Source organism: Pseudophryne corroboree, chromosome 1 (assembly GCF_028390025.1).
Source record: "Pseudophryne corroboree isolate aPseCor3 chromosome 1, aPseCor3.hap2, whole genome shotgun sequence".
NCBI classification, from domain to species: domain Eukaryota; kingdom Metazoa; phylum Chordata; class Amphibia; order Anura; family Myobatrachidae; genus Pseudophryne; species Pseudophryne corroboree.
In genome coordinates, this window is record NC_086444.1 from 832,363,047 (window position 1) to 832,386,031 (window position 22,985).

Below are 22,985 nucleotides of genomic sequence, written 5' to 3' on the forward strand. Positions count from 1 at the left end.
GTATGATTGCCATCACTTGTGGTGAAACACCTCTTATCCAGTAACCTGTTCAGCAATCATACATTAAGAGGAAAGTCCAGGAGCAGAGCATTGTGTCCCTCCTGGAGAGGGTCATGTTGGGAGAAAGGAAAATAGGTTGGATCTTTCCTATTATCTGCTCTCCACTATAAATTCACATACAGTAAGTACCGGTTATGGTTATGTGACCGGCAGTCTCTATACCGACGCCAGGATCCTGAACAGTTACCAGCCCGCCGGCCGGCATGCTGACCAACAGGGACTATTCCCACTCGTGGGTGTCCATAGAGTGGGAATAGAACCTGTGGCGAGCGCAGTGATTTATGTCCACAGTAAGGTTATAAACCCCATCTTGAACAGGGCATTAGAGATTGATATATATATATATATATACACACATCTAAACATATGTAAAAATCGTCTCAAGTTCAGAACATGGGAACCCTACACACACACACACACACACACATGCACACACACGTTTAGCATTTAATCAATTATTAATTTTGCTTCCTCCCTATAAGCTTCCACCAGGGGCTCGAGCACACTGTTCATTTAAGGTCATTTATTTGAAATATCCAAGAAACATCATAGCAGCAACCAGATATAGCAGCATCTGTTCTTATCACAACCGATGTATGGCATCCTGTCAGATTGACAATAATGGGTTCAAACAGCTGATTTGGTCAGCCGTGAGTAAGATAAATTGATGACCAAGCACCAACATATTGTTGCATAAAAGGTGCTTATTATAATGTAGCCATATACTGCATATACTCCATAATAAGCACCTTTTATGCACTGGCCTCAGCGTCCATCTCCCAACGGTTGTTGGAGTGTGATGTAAGGGGGGAGGTCATATTGTTGCACTTGGGCCCACCACTCTCTAGTTCCACCACTGAAATAGAGGGCAGATAACAGGAAAGATCCACTGAGAATTTATAACAGGAGAAGCCGTGGGCAGATGGGCTTTGTAGTTCCCAGCAACAGTTCTGCCGCCTCAGAGACATACTGTGCCAGTTCGTCTCACCTTATTAATATCCCACAATACCAGAACACTGTGAAGTTTGGCAAACTCTGTAGCTGTAACTCTTCCTATGCCATGTCCAGCTCCTGTAATCAGCACGGTTTCCCCACTCACACTTTTCCTTTTCAGGGGAATAAATAACTTCACAAAGGACTCCAAGTAGGAGTAGATGATAGTGAGCAGCAGCAGGAGGATCTCAAAGACAATATTCATAGTGTTCAGCGGTGTAGATCACTACAGAGGTGGAAAGAAAGCCTAGAGAGTTATACTACACGTCACTGCACCAAGACTTGCCCATTTACAGTTAACTCACTCATTGCCAACTGTATCTAATATTTTTTAGAGTTTCTTTAGTAGTATTCTTTATCTGTCTTAATAAATCATATAACAAAACTATTTTTCTCCATATTGTAATAATGGTAAAAAACAAAGTAATAGCACTTTATACACAGTTGCTTTTATCAGTAATCAAGTTCTCACATTCTGTACAAATAACACTTTAGTAATGTTTTTAATCCAGTTGTTGATGACACTTGTTTTTTTTACTAGTCTCCCTTTTTCTATACCTCCCAACTTCTTGCCTGAAGGAAACGGAACACATGCGTGCGCCCAAAATTAGGGGGTGCACCAACGTAACCAGGGGACATGACCTTGTGGGGGTACTGCAATTTCCATAACTGTGGGGGCATGCCCAGCACTCCGTGAGCAGCAGGACATGCCCCCAATCTCTCAGTTCTGTGAACAGATGTGCGCAAGCGCACAGCATCTGTTCACCTCAGCAAGTGACAGGGTAGGGATGGCCATCGGTAGGCATTTCATCGATGGTAGCCATATTATCTACAACAATCAATGGTTAGAAACTATGTTCATCTATCTCCTACAGACAGCTCCACCTTGATGGCTTCTACTAATGAATACCTGCGCCAAGCATTCTGAGCTGCTGGATGCTGCTGTAAACTAATGAGGCTGTAAAGGTGAAGCAGTGAGTGACTATAGGCCTTATTCAGAGCTGATTGCAATGCTTTCGATCGCTCTGAAGGTCGTGATTTTGACGTCTGTGCACATGTGATCGCATCCCTGAAGGATGCAATCACATGGTGACTGACAAGCGATGGGCTTCCGGGGGTGTTGACACGGCGCTGGGGGGGAGGGGGATATTGAGAAACGCAGGCATGCCATAGCCAATTTCGGGGCTGGTCGATGACGTCGCCTGCGTCTCTTGCATGTTGAAACATGGCAGTGGCGGCCCAACCTCTAATGACGCAATTCAATTGCGATCGCAAAGTGGGGTGGCGCCACACATGCTGGGCGGCCCCTAGCATGTGAGTATATGGTAATTCAAAATCTGCGAATATCTCTGAATAACCCCACTATGTAGATCCGCGTACATGCACTGCAGTGGCAACATGAAAGAAAGTAAAACCATCGCTCCCACAGCTATTACCTGACACTAAGTATAGACCTTTGATGGTTTGTAACCATATACAGAGGGAAAAAGATGCAGGTACACTAGCTCAACCTGTAATAACCAGAGGCATTTAGCATAATCCTGGCCAGGGCTATGAGCTTACCCACCGCACCAAGGTAGCCTCTCATTGGGTAAGTCCCTAACACTAACTACAAGGGGTTCAGGTCAATGATCGATGGCCATCAATATGACAGGGGTCCTCCCAGCTCCTCCGCCCCTCTACAGCAGGACAGTGTGAGTGGGATAGTGTAAAAAAAATTTGACTGTCCCGCCAAAATTGGGACAGTTGGGAAGTATGCTTTTTGTAAGAAGTCCTGGATATTGGGTTGGATACAGTGGTGGTGGGGGCAGGGTCAGGCACTGCATGTAGCATTGCACCTGACAGGAATGGTTTTTCAGCTGTCATTAGGATAATTAAAAGCACTGAAACTGTGGTAATACATATGTAATAAGCCAGTAGTAGTGGAGTGTCATACCTGTCTCTCTTCAGCTGTTGTCTTCCCCGGCCGTGCCTTCAGTCAGGGTCGAAACTAAGATTTTATTCCCCTGGGACAAGGCAGTAAATTGGTGCACCACAATCACTCCCACCACTTCCCCTTCCCCCAGCAACATCTATTTCACAGACAGAGACTAATTATGCCCCAGAATTGCGTGGTGATACGCGTAGATGCGCATGGTCACTATGGCGCATGCACAGTATGCTATAACTCTCTAGATTCATAGGCAGTTGTGCGCAACTGAGGCACCTAGCAGGAGACCCCTGCAGTCTGGGGAAGGGGTGCTGGGGAAAGTAATATTTTAGGGAGACAGAACCTGTAAATGAGGTGATAAACTTCCAGTCTTGCTGATGTAGAGTTGTCATGTACCTGACATTGGGAATAACTCTGTATATTGAGCCTAATTCAGGTCACACCGCAATTTATGCGGTGGGACCCGTGTACGCATGCGCAGGTCCTGTCCTCCTCCAGCAGCTCCACCAACCTGCTAAGGCAGCCGGGCCTGTCCATGGTGGTGCCTCAGCTCAGTGGCTTGTGCACCAGAGCAAAATAGGCAGTTGTCCCCCCCGCCTCCCGTCATTATTCCCAAAGGGGCGGGGGGGGGGGGGGGCATAGAAGGAAACAGTAGAGAGAAACAGAAGGAATGGGCAAAAAGGAGAGGAATAGCGGGAGATGGGAGAGAGAGGAGGAATAGGGAGAGATTGGAGAGAAGGAATATGGGGAAATGTAAGAGAGAGGGGAGATAGGGAACACAGAGAGAGATCATGAATAGGGTGAAATGAGATAAAGAAAAGAGGAATAGAGAGAGAGCGAGAGCACCATGAAAAAGAGGATGAGACCTGACTGAGAGAAAGGCTGATATTTATTGCAACCTGTGGTAATACAAGGTTCAGTCTGCTGTACAGTGCTCTATTTGAAACATAGCTATGTTACATAACATACCTCCCAAATGTCCCGTTTTTCGCGGGACAGTCCCATTTTGTGGGCGCTGTTCTGCTGTCCTACCCACGAATCATAGTTTCCCGTGGTGGTGGTGGGGTGTGCAGTTGGGAGGCTCCTGTCACTCTGCTCTGCACAAGCATCTATTCACCAGAGACAGAGGGGACTGGGAGCATGCCAGCAGCTCACCGAGCGCTGGGCATGTCCCCACTGTGCCAAAAAGGGGGTGTGGCCTGCGATCCAGGGTATTCCCGCCAAGCCATGCATACTTTACATTGGCTATGCCCCTTTGCCGCGTGAGGGAGTCTCTGCTTCGGTGGCCACGACGTTGGGAGGTATGCATAATACATGATGTGCGGTGGGGTGAGGCAGAGCCTTTCCTGTCATACTAACATTTGTACCAGAGTTTTTACTATATAAAGTATATGAAAAATACAAAGAATATGTTTGAAATATCTTCTTTGCATTATTCTAATCATTTTTATAGCCAAAACTGTTGAGTAAAAAGTCTATGGCACCCTATCTTTTCAGCACATCTCTAATCAAAACTCACAAAATGTTATACTGCTGCACATGTGTATAATGCCCCCATGTACTCTTTGACTCATATATTGTGTATAAATCTGGCTTTGGTGCTGAGAAATTTAGCTCACCGCACGACCCAATAATCCTGAGTATTTGTGTCGACTGAGAGAGAGAAAGAGAAAAAGAGAGAGAGGAGGAATAGTAGGAGTGTCCTGACCCAGCCCTGACTGCAATATACCAGACAAGTACTCACCTTGATGGAGGGGCTGAGAGGGTAGTCCTGGTTGCATTGTTTTCCTTTCGACCCAATCGTACTCTTAAACCTCATATAGTCTGAGGATTGTCCGTAACATAACTATAACATCTTAACACTTAATTATAATAAATAAAGACACGGAGACTTGAATTTGGCAGAAATTGTTAGCTATTTATTTAAGTGAACCATTAACTGTGAATAATTAAACTAAAGTATGGTGGCCAGAAAGAACGGCTAAACAACCCTATCCCATAGATAACTATCTTATAAAAAAGAACTGACGTAAACCTTCCAACAAACAAATAGGTATCCGCTCAACCTCCATCCTGACTACCCACCCGTGAAGGTGATGAGGCTGCCACCCGTGCAGGCGGTCCAGCAGATGTAAAACCAGTCAGCGAAGGAGAGCGCACCTAAACATCAACAACCAAACGACCTCCAATCCACTCTTTAATACAACAAATGTTAACTTGCCGTTCTTTCCCGCCAACAGCGAAGTTCTGTTCCACAGAAACTACGCACCGCCACCATACCCCTAACCTACCGAACCAACCACCAAAAACAGATCCTCCAAAAACATAGATAGTCCCTGTCCTGTCAAGTACACACCATCAGGTCTAAACAAGTAGAAGTACCAAAACTTGATCCGCTGATGCCAAACCACGGCACCGCCATGGGCCACCACAAACTTAGCCACCGCGGCATTTACCTTCCGGCGAGCCACATCGATCGCCCGACAAACCACCACTCCACGCACAACCGCGGCACCATACAAGACCAGATAAGCCTACAGCCTGGCCAAGCGCCCGAAATCACTTGCAGATCCTGAATAATGGCCAATCGAAGATTCACTGCCTTCCTCCTACCTAGGTTGTTCCCTCCTAAGTGAATCACCAACAGTATGGGGATGCCAAACCGCCGAAACTGCTCCATAAGCTTCACTTTCAGGTCATGCCAAAGCATACCACGCACACCTATCCACCGCACATCATCCGAACCCACAAAGCAAGGAGCCCCTTCCGTAGCCAAAAAATTGGCTTCCCAATAAACATAGGAATGGCCAATCACCCACACATCACACACATCCACCCGCCAACCTAAAAGGGAAAAAACAGATAAACAAATGTGAATATAGGAGATAAAACCATTCCCAGCCCAGAACAGGAACCAACTATCAGAACGAGGATCTGCCAAAAAGAAAAATTTGAATAGAGGACTATAACTTTCCTCTTGAACAAGCTTCAGGCCAATCGAAGCAACAGAAAGAAACAAAAGGAAAAAACAAAATAAGAAAAAGGGGGGGGGGAAGGTTAGAGCTGGGAGGGGGGGGGTTTGGGGGGAACACAGAATAACTCGGCTGGAGGTGAAACGTAAAAACCTGCTGAGGAACTTGTAATTAGATGCCAATTAGCCGAATTGAATAAATTAAGCCAAATCAGTTCGGCAGTTCAGGCAAAAAATCGCGAAGCACTCCAGACCCCCACTGCCAGCAGTGGCGAGTAGCTAGCCATCTGAGTAGGGAGGACAGGGGAGACAAACAATACAGCACGAACACACTGAACTGAAACACACAACGCAGTAACACAAACAACATGTTAGTAGAACAAACTCGCTTACGCAACAACGGGCCGAATGTAACGCTTATAAGCCGCCGACTTCCAGCGGCCCAAAGCCTTAATTTCGTCCACAGCGCGCCCTGCAGATGCTGCGGAAGTGGCGGCCCCGATTCTAAAGGAATGGGAACCAAAGTCCCTAGGCGAGAGGCCCAAACTGGACAGGCAGCGCCGCATCATCCATGTAAATTGGTACTTCGTCAATGGCGACCCGTCGTAATGCAGGAGCCAAGACCCCTCAGACGAGGGCCTGACCTCCGCATACCGACCAGCCAATGCCACCGGACAACAGTCCCCACCACCCGATGGTGTCAAAGTGAGCCCATGACCTCTACCCATCTGATCAGTTTTGGAGCGGCGCAGCCTGTACAGCACGGACCCCCCACCCACAATAACATCCGCGCGCCGCATAAAGGCCTCGGTTTTCTTAGAAGCCGCAACCAGCTCAGAAACCCTGAATGCACCATGGAACGCCATGGAAAAGGCCAGCTGAAACAGGAGCATTTCAAAATGGGAGTCCGCCACCCCCGCCACCGCCCCTAAGAGGGAAGAAAGCAGGGACGCATCAATAGGGCGTCGGCCATCGGGAGGCACTGGAGCCGAAAGCGCCCAACCTCTAAGCGCCCTTGCCAGCAGGAAAACCTTTTGTAAAATCCGGCATACCCTTCAATTTAGAATAAAAGGATATCCCGGCGAGGTACCGAGACACCACGGCTCTCGATCTCCCCATTACGAAGAGTTGCCAAACGAAGTCTAGAAACAAGCTCTGACCCTTCTTACCTCTAGGCCCTTGGTCACGGGAAAAGTCTTCCCACTCCTTCCAGGCCCGACGGTATCCAGCGAGAGTGGACGGAGGCAACGACAGCTCTGCTAGCCCTTCCAATCCGCCATGATGACCTGCCAAACATAAGAAGGGCAGGGCAAACCTACCGAATCAGCCTCCGGGGCCAACAAACGGAACCTATCCCACTGCCCCCTGGACAAAGCGTCGGCGATCCCATTATCTACCCCGCGGACGTGTTGCGCCCGAAACAGAATATTGCAGCGCAAAAAGGGTTAGCACGAGCCGTGACAACACTCGGAGGACCCGCAGGGCCTTAGCCCTTTGGTTGTTAACCGCGTGCACGACCCCCAAGTTATCGCAACGGAAGAGAATACTGCGATCGCGCAGTCGCTCCCCCCAAACCTCCAAGGCCACCATGATGGGAAAGAGCTCCAGCAACAACAGGTCGCCGGTCAGCCCCTCCCTCGACCAAGACTCGGGCCAAGAGGCCGCGTACCAAGCCCCGTCCAGATAACAACCGAACCCAGAGGAGCCCGCCGCATCTGTAAACAACTGCAATTCGAAACTGTCAACAAGCGGGGCCATCCAGATCCGGACACCATTGAAATCCGCCAGGAACGAAACCCACATAGCGAGGTTCCGCCTAATCTCTGCCGAGAAACGGACAAAATGGTGCGGCCTAGACACCCCGGCCGTGGACCGCTCCAACTTCCGGCAAAAAACCCTGCCCATGGGAATCACCCGACAGGCAAAGTTCAACCGACCTAAGAGGGATTGCGCCTCCCGCAACGTAACCTTACTTTGTTCCGAGCACTGCGCAATGGACTCCCGTAGCTGCACGACCTTGTCCTGAGGCAGCCGGCACGCCTCCGCGACCGTATCGATCTCGATACCTAAAAAGGACAAGCAGGAGAGGGGCAACTCCGTCTTATCCTCGGCCACCGGGACGCCAAAATGCCCCAGAAATGCACGCAGCGAGAACAGCAGGAAACCACAGCGAGGAGAATGCGCGGGCCCCATGGGCAAAAAATCATCCAGGTAATGTACAATCCCGCTACCTCCGCAAGAAAACGGTTTTGCCCAATCGCTAACATTTTTGGTTTGCTAACATAGGGTGACCACATACCGCCCAACATGACCCTCTCCAGGTGATGGCAATCATAAATTAAGAGAGAAGTCCAGGAGCAGAGCATTCTGTCCCTCCTGGAGAGGGTCATGTTGGGAGGTATGTGACCATATTATCCCTTTTACCTGGGACGCTGATGGATTATACAGGTTCTGTGGCTGGCTGGCTTCAAACCTACATTTCAGATGGTTTTAATCAGCCACAGAACCTGTGTAATTCATGAGCGTCCCAGGTAAAAGGGATAATATGGTCACTCTAGCTAACAACTCTGAATAACCCCCACAGTACAGGCTGCTTATGTTAAGGGAAGTTGCAACATTGCTATATGCAGTGCTGTAAAATGTTTCACACTTTGAAACAGTACTAGCAATCTTATGAAACAACAGGTGCCATGAAAGATAATTATTTATGCTCTATGCCTCCTGATTGTAAAACTGCTTTACCTGCCTAACATATTGGAAATATGAGTGCCCTGTTCTAAATGTAAAAGTACCTATAAAGAGACTATTCTGCAGACTGATTAAGGCATACTGGGACGTGACATTCTTGATAGGTACCGTAATTTATTCCAAATATCTATGTATACAGACTACAGAGGAATGTTGTTATATGCTGAGTACTAACAGTAGGTGGAAAACATCAGCTGAACAACACTGCCTGACCTGAGGCTTGCTGCATACTATACTAAGTACCTGCATATACCACATTTCTCTGTATAACTCACCCGTGATATCAAGGCGCAATACTCGATTAAGTTTTTACATCAAATTCCAACATATAACTAGGCTAGGATGTTTTAAATCTCGACCCTATACAACTATTGACAGATGCACGTTTATGAAAAGGTCACCACATATACCAGTGCACATTAATAAATACATACCTGCCAACATGACCCTCTCCAGGAGGGACAGAATGCTCTGCTCCTGGACGTCCCTCTTACTGTATGATTGCCATCACTTATGGTGAAACACCTCTTATCCAGTAACCTGTTCAGCACAGGTGCCAGCAATCATACATTAAGAGGAAAGTCCAGGAGCAGAGCATTGTGTCCCTCCTGGAGAGGGTCATGTTGGGAGAAAGGAAAATAGGTTGGATCTTTCCTATTATCTGCTCTCCACTATAAATTCACATACAGTAAGTACCGGTTATGGTTATGTGACCGGCAGTCTCTATACCGACGCCAGGATCCTGAACAGTTACCAGCCCGCCGGCCGGCATGCTGACCAACAGGGACTATTCCCACTCGTGGGTGTCCATAGAGTGGGAATAGAACCTGTGGCGAGCGCAGTGATTTATGTCCACAGTAAGGTTATAAACCCCATCTTGAACAGGGCATTAGAGATTGATATATATATATATATATATACACACATCTAAACATATGTAAAAATCGTCTCAAGTTCAGAACATGGGAACCCTACACACACACACACACACACATGCACACACACGTTTAGCATTTAATCAATTATTAATTTTGCTTCCTCCCTATAAGCTTCCACCAGGGGCTCGAGCACACTGTTCATTTAAGGTCATTTATTTGAAATATCCAAGAAACATCATAGCAGCAACCAGATATAGCAGCATCTGTTCTTATCACAACCGATGTATGGCATCCTGTCAGATTGACAATAATGGGTTCAAACAGCTGATTTGGTCAGCCGTGAGTAAGATAAATTGATGACCAAGCACCAACATATTGTTGCATAAAAGGTGCTTATTATAATGTAGCCATATACTGCATATACTCCATAATAAGCACCTTTTATGCACTGGCCTCAGCGTCCATCTCCCAACGGTTGTTGGAGTGTGATGTAAGGGGGGAGGTCATATTGTTGCACTTGGGCCCACCACTCTCTAGTTCCACCACTGAAATAGAGGGCAGATAACAGGAAAGATCCACTGAGAATTTATAACAGGAGAAGCCGTGGGCAGATGGGCTTTGTAGTTCCCAGCAACAGTTCTGCCGCCTCAGAGACATACTGTGCCAGTTCGTCTCACCTTATTAATATCCCACAATACCAGAACACTGTGAAGTTTGGCAAACTCTGTAGCTGTAACTCTTCCTATGCCATGTCCAGCTCCTGTAATCAGCACGGTTTCCCCACTCACACTTTTCCTTTTCAGGGGAATAAATAACTTCACAAAGGACTCCAAGTAGGAGTAGATGATAGTGAGCAGCAGCAGGAGGATCTCAAAGACAATATTCATAGTGTTCAGCGGTGTAGATCACTACAGAGGTGGAAAGAAAGCCTAGAGAGTTATACTACACGTCACTGCACCAAGACTTGCCCATTTACAGTTAACTCACTCATTGCCAACTGTATCTAATATTTTTTAGAGTTTCTTTAGTAGTATTCTTTATCTGTCTTAATAAATCATATAACAAAACTATTTTTCTCCATATTGTAATAATGGTAAAAAACAAAGTAATAGCACTTTATACACAGTTGCTTTTATCAGTAATCAAGTTCTCACATTCTGTACAAATAACACTTTAGTAATGTTTTTAATCCAGTTGTTGATGACACTTGTTTTTTTTACTAGTCTCCCTTTTTCTATACCTCCCAACTTCTTGCCTGAAGGAAACGGAACACATGCGTGCGCCCAAAATTAGGGGGTGCACCAACGTAACCAGGGGACATGACCTTGTGGGGGTACTGCAATTTCCATAACTGTGGGGGCATGCCCAGCACTCCGTGAGCAGCAGGACATGCCCCCAATCTCTCAGTTCTGTGAACAGATGTGCGCAAGCGCACAGCATCTGTTCACCTCAGCAAGTGACAGGGTAGGGATGGCCATCGGTAGGCATTTCATCGATGGTAGCCATATTATCTACAACAATCAATGGTTAGAAACTATGTTCATCTATCTCCTACAGACAGCTCCACCTTGATGGCTTCTACTAATGAATACCTGCGCCAAGCATTCTGAGCTGCTGGATGCTGCTGTAAACTAATGAGGCTGTAAAGGTGAAGCAGTGAGTGACTATAGGCCTTATTCAGAGCTGATTGCAATGCTTTCGATCGCTCTGAAGGTCGTGATTTTGACGTCTGTGCACATGTGATCGCATCCCTGAAGGATGCAATCACATGGTGACTGACAAGCGATGGGCTTCCGGGGGTGTTGACACGGCGCTGGGGGGGAGGGGGATATTGAGAAACGCAGGCATGCCATAGCCAATTTCGGGGCTGGTCGATGACGTCGCCTGCGTCTCTTGCATGTTGAAACATGGCAGTGGCGGCCCAACCTCTAATGACGCAATTCAATTGCGATCGCAAAGTGGGGTGGCGCCACACATGCTGGGCGGCCCCTAGCATGTGAGTATATGGTAATTCAAAATCTGCGAATATCTCTGAATAACCCCACTATGTAGATCCGCGTACATGCACTGCAGTGGCAACATGAAAGAAAGTAAAACCATCGCTCCCACAGCTATTACCTGACACTAAGTATAGACCTTTGATGGTTTGTAACCATATACAGAGGGAAAAAGATGCAGGTACACTAGCTCAACCTGTAATAACCAGAGGCATTTAGCATAATCCTGGCCAGGGCTATGAGCTTACCCACCGCACCAAGGTAGCCTCTCATTGGGTAAGTCCCTAACACTAACTACAAGGGGTTCAGGTCAATGATCGATGGCCATCAATATGACAGGGGTCCTCCCAGCTCCTCCGCCCCTCTACAGCAGGACAGTGTGAGTGGGACAGTGGGATAGTGTAAAAATTTTTTGACTGTCCCGCCAAAATTGGGACAGTTGGGAAGTATGCTTTTTGTAAGAAGTCCTGGATATTGGGTTGGATACAGTGGTGGTGGGGGCAGGGTCAGGCACTGCATGTAGCATTGCACCTGACAGGAATGGTTTTTCAGCTGTCATTAGGATAATTAAAAGCACTGAAACTGTGGTAATACATATGTAATAAGCCAGTAGTAGTGGAGTGTCATACCTGTCTCTCTTCAGCTGTTGTCTTCCCCGGCCGTGCCTTCAGTCAGGGTCGAAACTAAGATTTTATTCCCCTGGGACAAGGCAGTAAATTGGTGCACCACAAACACTCCCACCACTTCCCCTTCCCCCAGCAACATCTATTTCACAGACAGAGACTAATTATGCCCCAGAATTGCGCGGTGATACGCGTAGATGCGCATGGTCACTATGGCGCATGCACAGTATGCTATAACTCTCTAGATTCATAGGCAGTTGTGCGCAACTGAGGCACCTAGCAGGAGACCCCTGCAGTCTGGGGAAGGGGTGCTGGGGAAAGTAATATTTTAGGGAGACAGTACCTGTAAATGAGGTGATAAACTTCCAGTCTTGCTGATGTAGAGTTGTCATGTACCTGACATTGGGAATAACTCTGTATATTGAGCCTAATTCAGGTCACACCGCAATTTATGCGGTGGGACCCGTGTACGCATGCGCAGGTCCTGTCCTCCTCCAGCAGCTCCACCAACCTGCTAAGGCAGCTGGGCCTGTCCATGGTGGTGCCTCAGCTCAGTGGCTTGTGCACCAGAGCAAAATAGGCAGTTGTCCCCCCCGCCTCCCGTCATTATTCCCAAGGGGGCGGGGGGGGGGGGGGGGGCATAGAAGGAAACAGTAGAGAAAAACAGAAGGAATGGGCAAAAAGGAGAGGAATAGCGGGAGATGGGAGAGAGAGGAGGAATAGGGAGAGATTGGAGAGAAGGAATATGGGGAAATGTAAGAGAGAGGGGAGATAGGGAACACAGAGAGAGATCATGAATAGGGTGAAATGAGATAAAGAAAAGAGGAATAGAGAGAGCGAGAGCACCATGAAAAAGAGGATGAGACCTGACTGAGAGAAAGGCTGATATTTATTGCAACCTGTGGTAATACAAGGTTCAGTCTGCTGTATAGTGCTCTATTTGAAACATAGCTATGTTACATAACATACCTCCCAAATGTCCCGTTTTTCGCGGGACAGTCCCATTTTGTGGGCGCTGTCCTGCTGTCCTACCCACGAATCATAGTTTCCCGTGGTGGTGGTGGGGTGTGCAGTTGGGAGGCTCCTGTCACTCTGCTCTGCACAAGCATCTATTCACCAGAGACAGAGGGGACTGGGAGCATGCCAGCAGCTCACCGAGCGCTGGGCATGTCCCCACAGTGCCAAAAAGGGGGTGTGGCCTGCGATCCAGGGTATTCCCGCCAAGCCATGCATACTTTACATTGGCTATGCCCCTTTGCCGCGTGAGGGAGTCTCTGCTTCGGTGGCCACGACGTTGGGAGGTATGCATAATACATGATGTGCGGTGGGGTGAGGCAGAGCCTTTCCTGTCATACTAACGTTTGTACCAGAGTTTTTACTATATAAAGTATATGAAAAATACAAAGAATATGTTTGAAATATCTTCTTTGCATTATTCTAATCATTTTTATAGCCAAAACTGTTGAGTAAAAAGTCTATGGCACCCTATCTTTTCAGCACATCTCTAATCAAAACTCACAAAATGTTATACTGCTGCACATGTGTATAATGCCCCCGTGTACTCTTTGACTCATATATTGTGTATAAATCTGGCTTTGGTGCTGAGAAATTTAGCTCACCGCACGACCCAATAATCCTGAGTATTTGTGTCGACTGAGAGAGAGAAAGAGAAAAAGAGAGAGAGGAGGAATAGTAGGAGTGTCCTGACCCAGCCCTGACTGCAATATACCAGACAAGTACTCACCTTGATGGAGGGGCTGAGAGGGTGGTCCTGGTTGCATTGTTTTCCTTTCGACCCAATCGTACTCTTAAACCTCATATAGTCTGAGGATTGTCCGTAACATAACTATAACATCTTAACACTTAATTATAATAAATAAAGACACGGAGACTTGAATTTGGCAGAAATTGTTAGCTATTTATTTAAGTCAAAAAACACAAAAATAAGTGGTGCGCTAGTGTGTGTATGTATATACCTTTAAATTCAAAAGGTTTTAGGTGTCTGCTTATACTCAAAACTGAAAATAACCATAGAATCTGCTTTGTAAATAAATCAATTAATCTTTACTTCAATTAATAAACAATATATTACACATAAAAGTTAGAAAATCAAGGGATTGGTTTGTATACCACACACTCAATTAGGGAGCATCAAATATCCTCAAGCGCTGTATAATTATTAGCAACAATGTACCTCTTTAGACACTAAACAGAGCATTGGCAATCTGCTAAATAATGTGTCAAGCTGTAACCATTCACTGACAGTTCTACACGGAAAAGAGTCTCTCCTATCCTCCTGCTCCTGGCGTCCCAGTGCAGAGAAATGCTGCTGTATAAAAGTTTACCCGAGCTTACGGGATTAGCTGGTAGTGCAGTCACCCGGAGAGATATATATTCCTGTGATTGTCAGTGTAATTAACCACCGCCCGCACTAAAGTGCAATCTCAGTTCTGGCTGGCGGGTCTAAAATTAATTGCTCCCAGTTACCGCTTTCCGATGTGGCCGCTGGACTTGGCACAGTCTCGGTCCTGGCTTGCGGGTAAACGGAGCTCCAGTTTGCGCTTGTAACGAGGCTGTTTGTAGAAAGTGCTCGTACGATGCTTCCGTCAGTGTGTGGCAGCAAACGGGGATATGACGTCAACGCGTTTCGTCCCGTCATAAATCGGGACTTCCTCAAGACTGAAGGGCTCATTCCATCTTGGCCCTTATTTAAATCCCCGTATGGACCGCCTTTCATTTATAATTACAAACACATGTGTGGAACAGACTCGGTCTTAGACGTTACATACACGCTGATCTCATGTGATTATAATTACATAGGTCCGTCTGTTAAGTCTAGATACTTAGATTTATATATATTTAACAGTTAATAGTTAAAATTAAATAGTTAAAAAGCAGACTCTAGGTACTTAATAAACAGCAAATATTTCTATATAAGCACATATACGAGCATTATAATAGAGCTTTCAAAAAATTCAGGTATTTCTAGTTAAGCATTACAGGCAACAGTGTTAATATTCATATTACGGTCAGTATCACCGATATTAATATTTAATTTTAAATTTTAGCTGTTCATGATTTTAATCAGAATGACAATGGTAAAATATATGATTCATGTCGTTACTACCATTCCACATTTTAAATTACCTAATCTAAGCAGGTGTAATCAATCGCCTCGTTAAGCCCCTTACATACACACACTAGCGCACCACTTATTTTTGTGTTTTTTGTCTTGAATTGTTTGAGGATCTAGCTAATCCTTTAGTGTGTGCAGCAAGTGGCTAATTAATGAATACCATTGATTAATTTGCGCCGGGATTTTTGGAGTGTATTCATCTCCAGAGAATCTTTTGTAGCTATTTATTTAAGTGAACCATTAACTGTGAATAATTAAACTAAAGTATGGTGGCCAGAAAGAACGGCTAAACAACCCTATCCCATAGATAACTATCTTATAAAAAAGAACTGACGTAAACCTTCCAACAAACAAATAGGTATCCGCTCAACCTCCATCCTGACTACCCACCCGTGAAGGTGATGAGGCTGCCACCCGTGCAGGCGGTCCAGCAGATGTAAAACCAGTCAGCGAAGGAGAGCGCACCTAAAAATCAACAACCAAACGACCTCCAATCCACTCTTTAATACAACAAATGTTAACTTGCCGTTCTTTCCCGCCAACAGCGAAGTTCTGTTCCACAGAAACTACGCACCGCCACCATACCCTAACCTACCGAACCAACCACCAAAAACAGATCCTCCAAAAACATAGATAGTCCCTGTCCTGTCAAGTGCACACCATCAGGTCTAAACAAGTAGAAGTACCGAAACTTGATCCGCTGATGCCAAACCACGGCACCGCCATGGGCCACCACAAACTTAGCCACCGCGGCATTTACCTTCCGGCGAGCCACATCGATCGCCCGACAAACCACCACTCCACGCACAACCGCGGCACCATACAAGACCAGATAAGCCTACAGCCTGGCCAAGCGCCCGAAATCACTTGCAGATCCTGAATAATGGCCAATCGAAGATTCACTGCCTTCCTCCTACCTAGGTTGTTCCCTCCTAAGTGAATCACCAACAGTATGGGGATGCCAAACCGCCGAAACTGCTCCATAAGCTTCACTTTCAGGTCATGCCAAAGCATACCACGCACACCTATCCACCGCACATCATCCGAACACACAAAGCAAGGAGCCCCTTCCGTAGCCAAAAAATTGGCTTCCCAATAAACATAGGAATGGCCAATCACCCACACATCACACACATCCACCCGCCAACCTAAAAGGGAAAAAACAGATAAACAAATGTGAATATAGGAGATAAAACCATTCCCAGCCCAGAACAGGAACCGACTATCAGTACGAGGATCTACCAAAAAGAAAAATTTGAATAGAGGACTATAACTTTCCTCTTGAACAAGCTTCAGGCCAATCGAAGCAACAGAAAGAAACAAAAGGAAAAAACAAAATAACAAAAAGGGGGGGGGGAGGTTAGAGCTGGGAGGGGGGGGGGGTTTGGGGGTAACACAGAATAATTCGGCTCGGCACGCAGCGAGAACAGCAGGAAACCACAGCGAGAAGAATGCGCGGGCCCCATGGGCAAAAAATCATCCAGGTAATGTACAATCCCGCTACCTCCGCAAGAAAACTCCACACACCAATGTAAAAAGGTGCTGAACTTTTCGAAAAAGGCACATGAAACGGAACACCCCATAGGCAGACACTTGTCAATGAAGTATTCCTTCCCGACGCGGAAACCCATGAATCGAAACGACTCCGGGTGCAAAGGGAGCAAGCGAAAAGCCGATTCAACATCCAGCTTAGCCATGAGGGCCCCCGGGCCACACTCCCGGACCAAGCCCAGAGCATCCTCAAAGGACTGATACACCACCAAACAATATTCAGGCGAAATCGCATCGTTCACCGAGGACCCCGATGGATAAGACAAATGCTGAATGAGCCGAAACTTACCCGGAGCCTATTTGGGCACAACCCCCACCGGGGAAATAATCAAATCCTTGATAGGTGGCTGCGCAAAGGGGCCCGCCATTCTCCCCAGGCGAACCTCTTGTTCCACTTTACCTCGAAGCACGTCAGGGAAATCCTGGGCAGACTGCAGGTTCCTGGCGGCCCGAACTAAAACATCCCCCACCACAGGCAAACGAAAACCCGACGCAAAACCCTCCCGCAGAAATCTTGCGTCGTCTGTGTTTGGGTACCATCCTAACCATTTTAGCATGGCCCCCAAACGAACCGGGGTCGGCGCCCTCACTAGCGGCAAGCCCCCCCGTTGCTCTTCCGGCAGGGGCAGCGGCCGCCTTGGCACCAGGTCGCCCCCCGCGGAAGCAATTGGAAGCAGGGTGGGATCCGTTACATCGTAAGCAAAGGTGTCGAAAACGACACCGTTGCCTCAGGGGGCACGTGGCATTGTTGAACGCGAAACACTTCCCCTTCGCCGGCGCCTGCTGCGGAGAACGGGCCGCGTTCCAAGGGCGGCGCGGTGGACCCTCAACCGCTGGTCAAAACTGACTCGCCACCGACGCCCCCTTAGCCACCATCTTCACATCCTGCGCTCGTGTGACCCGAAGCCATACCTCCACGTCTTTGCATCCGAAGTCAATGACGTGTAGGCAATCGTGCTTCTGACGGAACTGTTTGTCGTACTGCAGCCACGAATCGTCCTTAGACTGACGTTGCATGTCATGCACGAGGTGAATATACCTGATGATGTTCATGTGTTCATCAGGGCGATCCTCCAAGTAGCACGCCGCAAAAACACAGAAACCCGCCAACCAGTTGTCATACGATCGAAAGGCCTCCGTCCCAATACCGCCCTTCGCGAGCACTTCCTTACCTTCCCTCTTGGTGTCCTCCGTCAACGTAAAGAGGTCCCCCCGTCTAATCTTCCTCCTGCAGCTCTCCCGCAATCCCCGCAAGATTGCCGTGTACTCGCAGCGAACCACGCCCGGCAAATTACGCCTCCTCCTTTCCCGTCGAGAACTACCACTAGTCCTCTGAGACCGCTTATCCCTGTGCCGCGCCTCACGCCGTGCGTACCTGATATCCCTCTTCCTAGCCTTCGCGGTGCTACTAATCGCCGACTGCCACGAAGAAGAAGAAGAGGAAGATCTACTCGACGTACTGCCGTACGAGGAAGAAGAGGACCCCTGCGATAAAGCAACTGTATCGGCGTCCCACTCACCGGTCGGCCCGCTTCCTGGAGGTGACACGTCCGCCACGACCGGCTCCTCCTCCCGATCGTCCCCCGTATCCGAACCTGCAAAAGAAGGGAAAACCGCCGCGGGTGCCGAAGCCCCTCCGGCGGGGATGAAAGCAGACGCCCCCGCGGCCGACGGGGCAGCGCCACCCAGCAGCGAAGCGGCCGAGCCCATAGTGCGACACGCTTGTAGGAACTGCGCCATAGGGGGGCCAGAAACACTAGGGGAAACGGCCGCGTCGACCGCGGCAGGAGTCACGGACACGCCACCCGGGGACACCGCCACCAAAAACGTCGTGAATGCCGCCGTCATTGCCGCCGTAACGGCAGAGGGATCCGGAGCCGCAGCCCCAACGGACCCCCCGATCCCTGGGTCCGCAGCAGGGACGGCCCTCGCGCCGCCGCCGCGCCGACCCGGGCGGCCCCGACTGGGCCCAGCGCCAGACGGCCCCCGAGCACCCGCATTATTGCGTGAAGCACCAGCCGACCCCACACTGCCACGGCCCCCACCGCCCCCGCCCACCGGGAGAACCGAATGGCCACCGCTCCCAGACCCCTCTCCTCCACTCCTGTCCCCCACAGCAACTGAAGCAGAATCCGGGGAGCCCCCCCATTGGAGTGGGGAGAGCCCCCAGGAGGCACCAGCGCCAAACGTGCACGCGGGCGCATCCGCGAATCAGCAGCTGCCTGGCAGGGGCGGCCAGTGGACAAGCCACGGGCCGCAGCCCTGAAACCAACCCCCTGAAACAGTGGGGAGCCTCCGTCCCCCACATCCCTTCTTGCCTGCACGACTCTCAGCGGTGGAGGGCGCGGGGGACCGCGCACGCGTCCCCGAGACGCCGCAGCCGGAGAGGGATTACCGCCAGCGGGCACCCCCCCCCTACGACCGCCCGACTGCGTCCTCCGCCGCCCAGCACCTCGTCCCCCCCTAGCCGCCGCTGCGCCGGGAGAATCCCCCGGCGCCCGCAGCACAGCCAGCACAGGAGCGGACGCCTGCGCCGCCACGCGCGCCCGTGGACGGGCACCTGCGGCAGCGTCCAGGGACAGAGCCTCGGGTGTGAGCGCAGCGCCACGGCCCGGGGCACGGGATGAAGAGGGGGCAGGAGAAGCATAACGTGCAGGGGCACCAGAGGAGCGTCGGGGACGGGACATGGCGGCCAAAACGATAAAAGTGATGGGCACAGAGAGGGGGTGGGGGCACCAGATGCAATGTGGTACAATATAAAAGCCGGCAGTGTGTTAAACACAGGAGCACTCTCCCCTACCACGACAAAAGCAGAAGAGGCTGACCCAGCCCCTTTCTCAGGCTTAAGAACCCATTCCACCTACCCCCAACATTCATTACTATTGGCTAACAATAAAACTCCCATAATGCCTTACCGTCCTGCCCCCAGACTACCGGAGGTTTAACCCACTCCTCTCCTATTCTGTCAATTCGTTCTCCTTAGATCCACACATCTTGCTGGATCTTCCTCCTCCTCTCCTCAAAGCCAGAGCGCCGTCTCCCTGCAGCACCCCCTTCTCCTGTCCAGAGCCTCTGGTCTCACTGAGAGCTGCTTCAGGCATCGTTTACACTAGTCTGGTCCTGGACAGCAGGGGCTGCTGGGTCTTATAGTTTTTAAGTAGTTTCTTGCTGCACAGCACGAGGCAAGATTGCAGGGGCACAGCTATTACCTTCTGGGTCCAATAAGGGGGTATTGTATTACACCCAAAAAGTTGTAGGACCATGGCCGGGCCCTCTTCTCTGCGTGGTCCGAGACACCAGTCCTCACAGTCAACCCATGATTGTGGCCCTGCACATGGTATACCCACTCACCTATCACTGTCACACTTACCCAATTGCCCCTCACTATAACACATACCCGCTCATCCCCCCAGAGCCGGCCCTAACCAATATGATGCCCTAGGCAAGATTTTGGCTGGTGCCCCCTAGCACCACCGCTAGTTCTGCAGGAAATGCCTGGCATGAGTCAGCTGGCAGCTCTGCCAACGTTGGGGCACCTTTTGTTTATGAAAATGCGTCTTATTTGCATTACTATGTGGCTAGGATGCACAAGCAGCTTTTGCTGATTAAAATGATATGCAGCATGCCTAAATTCTGTGTGCGACTGCGGCTGTATCTGCATACGAAATGCTACATTACAGTGATTTCCACAGAATATAGGCATGCCGCATATCATTTTAATCAGCAGAAGCTGCTGGTGCCCCTAAGCATACCAAATGCCCTAGGCATTTGCCTAGTTTGCCTATGCCTAGGGCCGGCTCTGCATCCCCCACTGTAACACAGTCCAACTCTCCTATCACTATCACACATACCCATTCACCCCTCACTGTAACACATTCCCCCTCACGGTAATACATTCCCACTCACTGGGATACATCTCATTTACCCCTCACTGTAACACATTTCAACTCACGTTCACTGTAACACATTTCCACTCACACCTCACTGTAACACATTCCTACTCACTCATTCTTGTGATTGAGGGTACACTTTGTGATAATTTAGCAATACATGTTTTTTTATTTTTGCAAACATGGTGTGAGGATAAATGGCTCTCCCACATCCCACCTGCTTCCTAGTGAAGTGGGCAGGAAGGGTATAAAATCACTGCAATCTTGCCAAAGTTATGAAGGGGCGTGGCGAACTAGCATTGGACACAAAAAATGTAGCAGCCAGCAGCATCTCTCCTGAATTCAATGCAATACCATAATTAGACATGTTGGTGCCCTGTGCCAACAAGAGCATTGGTGATGACCCCCCCCCCCCCCCCCCCTCATATTTAAAATAGAGAAAGTGCACACTGATGACGCACAACCAAATAAAGGAGCATGACTAAATAAAGGTTGTGACCTAATGGGAAACTGGCATGGCCAAGGCCGCTGGTAGAGGCTGCAGTAGACAGCTTTGTTTAGCTCTTTGTACCCCACAACTGTCGTCACTCTTCGGTCCACAACCTAGTTTTTCTGTCTCTGGCCCGTTGTGACCAGTGGTGCTGTCTTCTGGCTGTCTTCAGTCTTCACTCAACTTTTCACAGGAACGGAAGTCCCTGCTCTGCGGAGTCTGACACCAGACACCACCAGAAGGCAGAGCTATGATACCAACGGATACAATATATGCGGGGTCATTCAGACCCGTTTGCGCGCTGCAGTTTGTCGCAGCGTTGCGAACGGGTCAGAACTGCATATGCGCGGCAGCCACATTGCGCATGCCGCCAGCGGAAAAAGTGATCGCAGCGGCGATCGCAAGAAGACTGACAGGCGGGAGGCATTCCGGAGTGTCAACTGACCGTTTTCAATGCGTGGTGAGGCGAATGCAGGCGTTTGGAGGGCGGATGTCTGACGTCAATTCCGGGACCTTCGTCGCTGGATCCGTCGCACAGGGTAAGTAAGTCTGGCCCCGGTCTTCTTTTGCTCAAAACTTTTCTTGCATAGCAGGGCTGCACAAGCGGTCGCAGCCTTGCTATGCAAAAAATCCCTCCCCATAGGCGGCGTCTAGTTGATCACATGGGCTGCAAAAAGTAGCTTCGTGCAATCAACTCAGAATGACCCCATTATGCTATACCCAATATTACATTCCTACGTTAGTGCCTTGTCATGTACAGTATCACTCCGTCTGATCAGTGGTAAATACATTCTTCAGTCACAGAGGACCTTTGGACTGTGTCAAAGTCTGATACACAATTTCCTACCAGAGGCAAATGCCAGATTTTGACTACAGTATAAATATTTTGCATGAAAGAAGCAGAGCTTACAATTCTCTAAACAACAGAAAATGCTGCGAGCTGTTGTATTGCCCGGTATACGCCGGCCAGCTCACTCCTCCAATCCATAACATGTGCATATATATCATAGACACACTTATTAAGACTAACAATCATTTCCCCCCAGGTATACATGCAGTATTGTGGTATACTGTCATCTCATTCAGGTTATCAGTTTTATGCAGATGTGTAAATGTTTTATTACAGGATATAGTGATGGTTATTGCAGCATGTATTTGAATTGCTATTGACAGCAAATACAAATGTTTTAAAGAAACTTAACAGAGACACTATAAAGAGACAGCCATGAAAGCTGTGTTAAAGAGACAGTAAGTATAATTGTCATGATCATATCTATAATGGGTGCAGGACTGTAACTAGAGGATTGCGGCCAGTGCTGCCACACAGAGAGGGTCATTCAGACCCTGCCGCTAATGCAGCTCGCAGTGCAGTTTGCTGAAATTGCGGTTGCATTCCTGATAGATGCATCCCCGATGGATGCGACTGCAATGTGATTGACAGCAACAGGCGTTTTCGGGGAGGTGGCACAGCGTTGGGGGGGGGGGGGGGGGGGGGGGGGGGGGCAGGGCGGGACAAACAGTGGTGGGCCGGGACCATTTTCGGGGGGCGGCTGCGTGACGTCACACACAGCTGCTCCGATAAAAAACATCGCTGCTGACAGTCTGGCAGCGCAGTCAGTGGTCAGCCACTACCTTTGCATGATGTGATGATGTCATGCACACATCATTATGGTGCCAGCACAGGGTGCATTAGAGCACTACTAAGGCACTGGTGCATT

General features: G+C 48.8%; 1 protein-coding gene across 1 annotated transcript in view; it reads right to left on the minus strand.

Moving 5' to 3' along the window:
• Positions 1 to 22,985, minus strand: part of LOC134911826 (17-beta-hydroxysteroid dehydrogenase 13-like) — a 391,544-nt gene that overhangs the window by 170,737 nt on the left and 197,822 nt on the right. Inside the window, exons 2-3 of the mRNA XM_063919836.1 lie at positions 10,258 to 10,488; positions 1,049 to 1,279 (exon numbers count right to left, since the gene is read on the minus strand). Coding sequence (XP_063775906.1) covers positions 1,049 to 1,258 — 210 coding nt within the window. The 5' untranslated portion in view covers positions 1,259 to 1,279; positions 10,258 to 10,488. The remainder of the gene's footprint in view (positions 1 to 1,048; positions 1,280 to 10,257; positions 10,489 to 22,985) is intronic.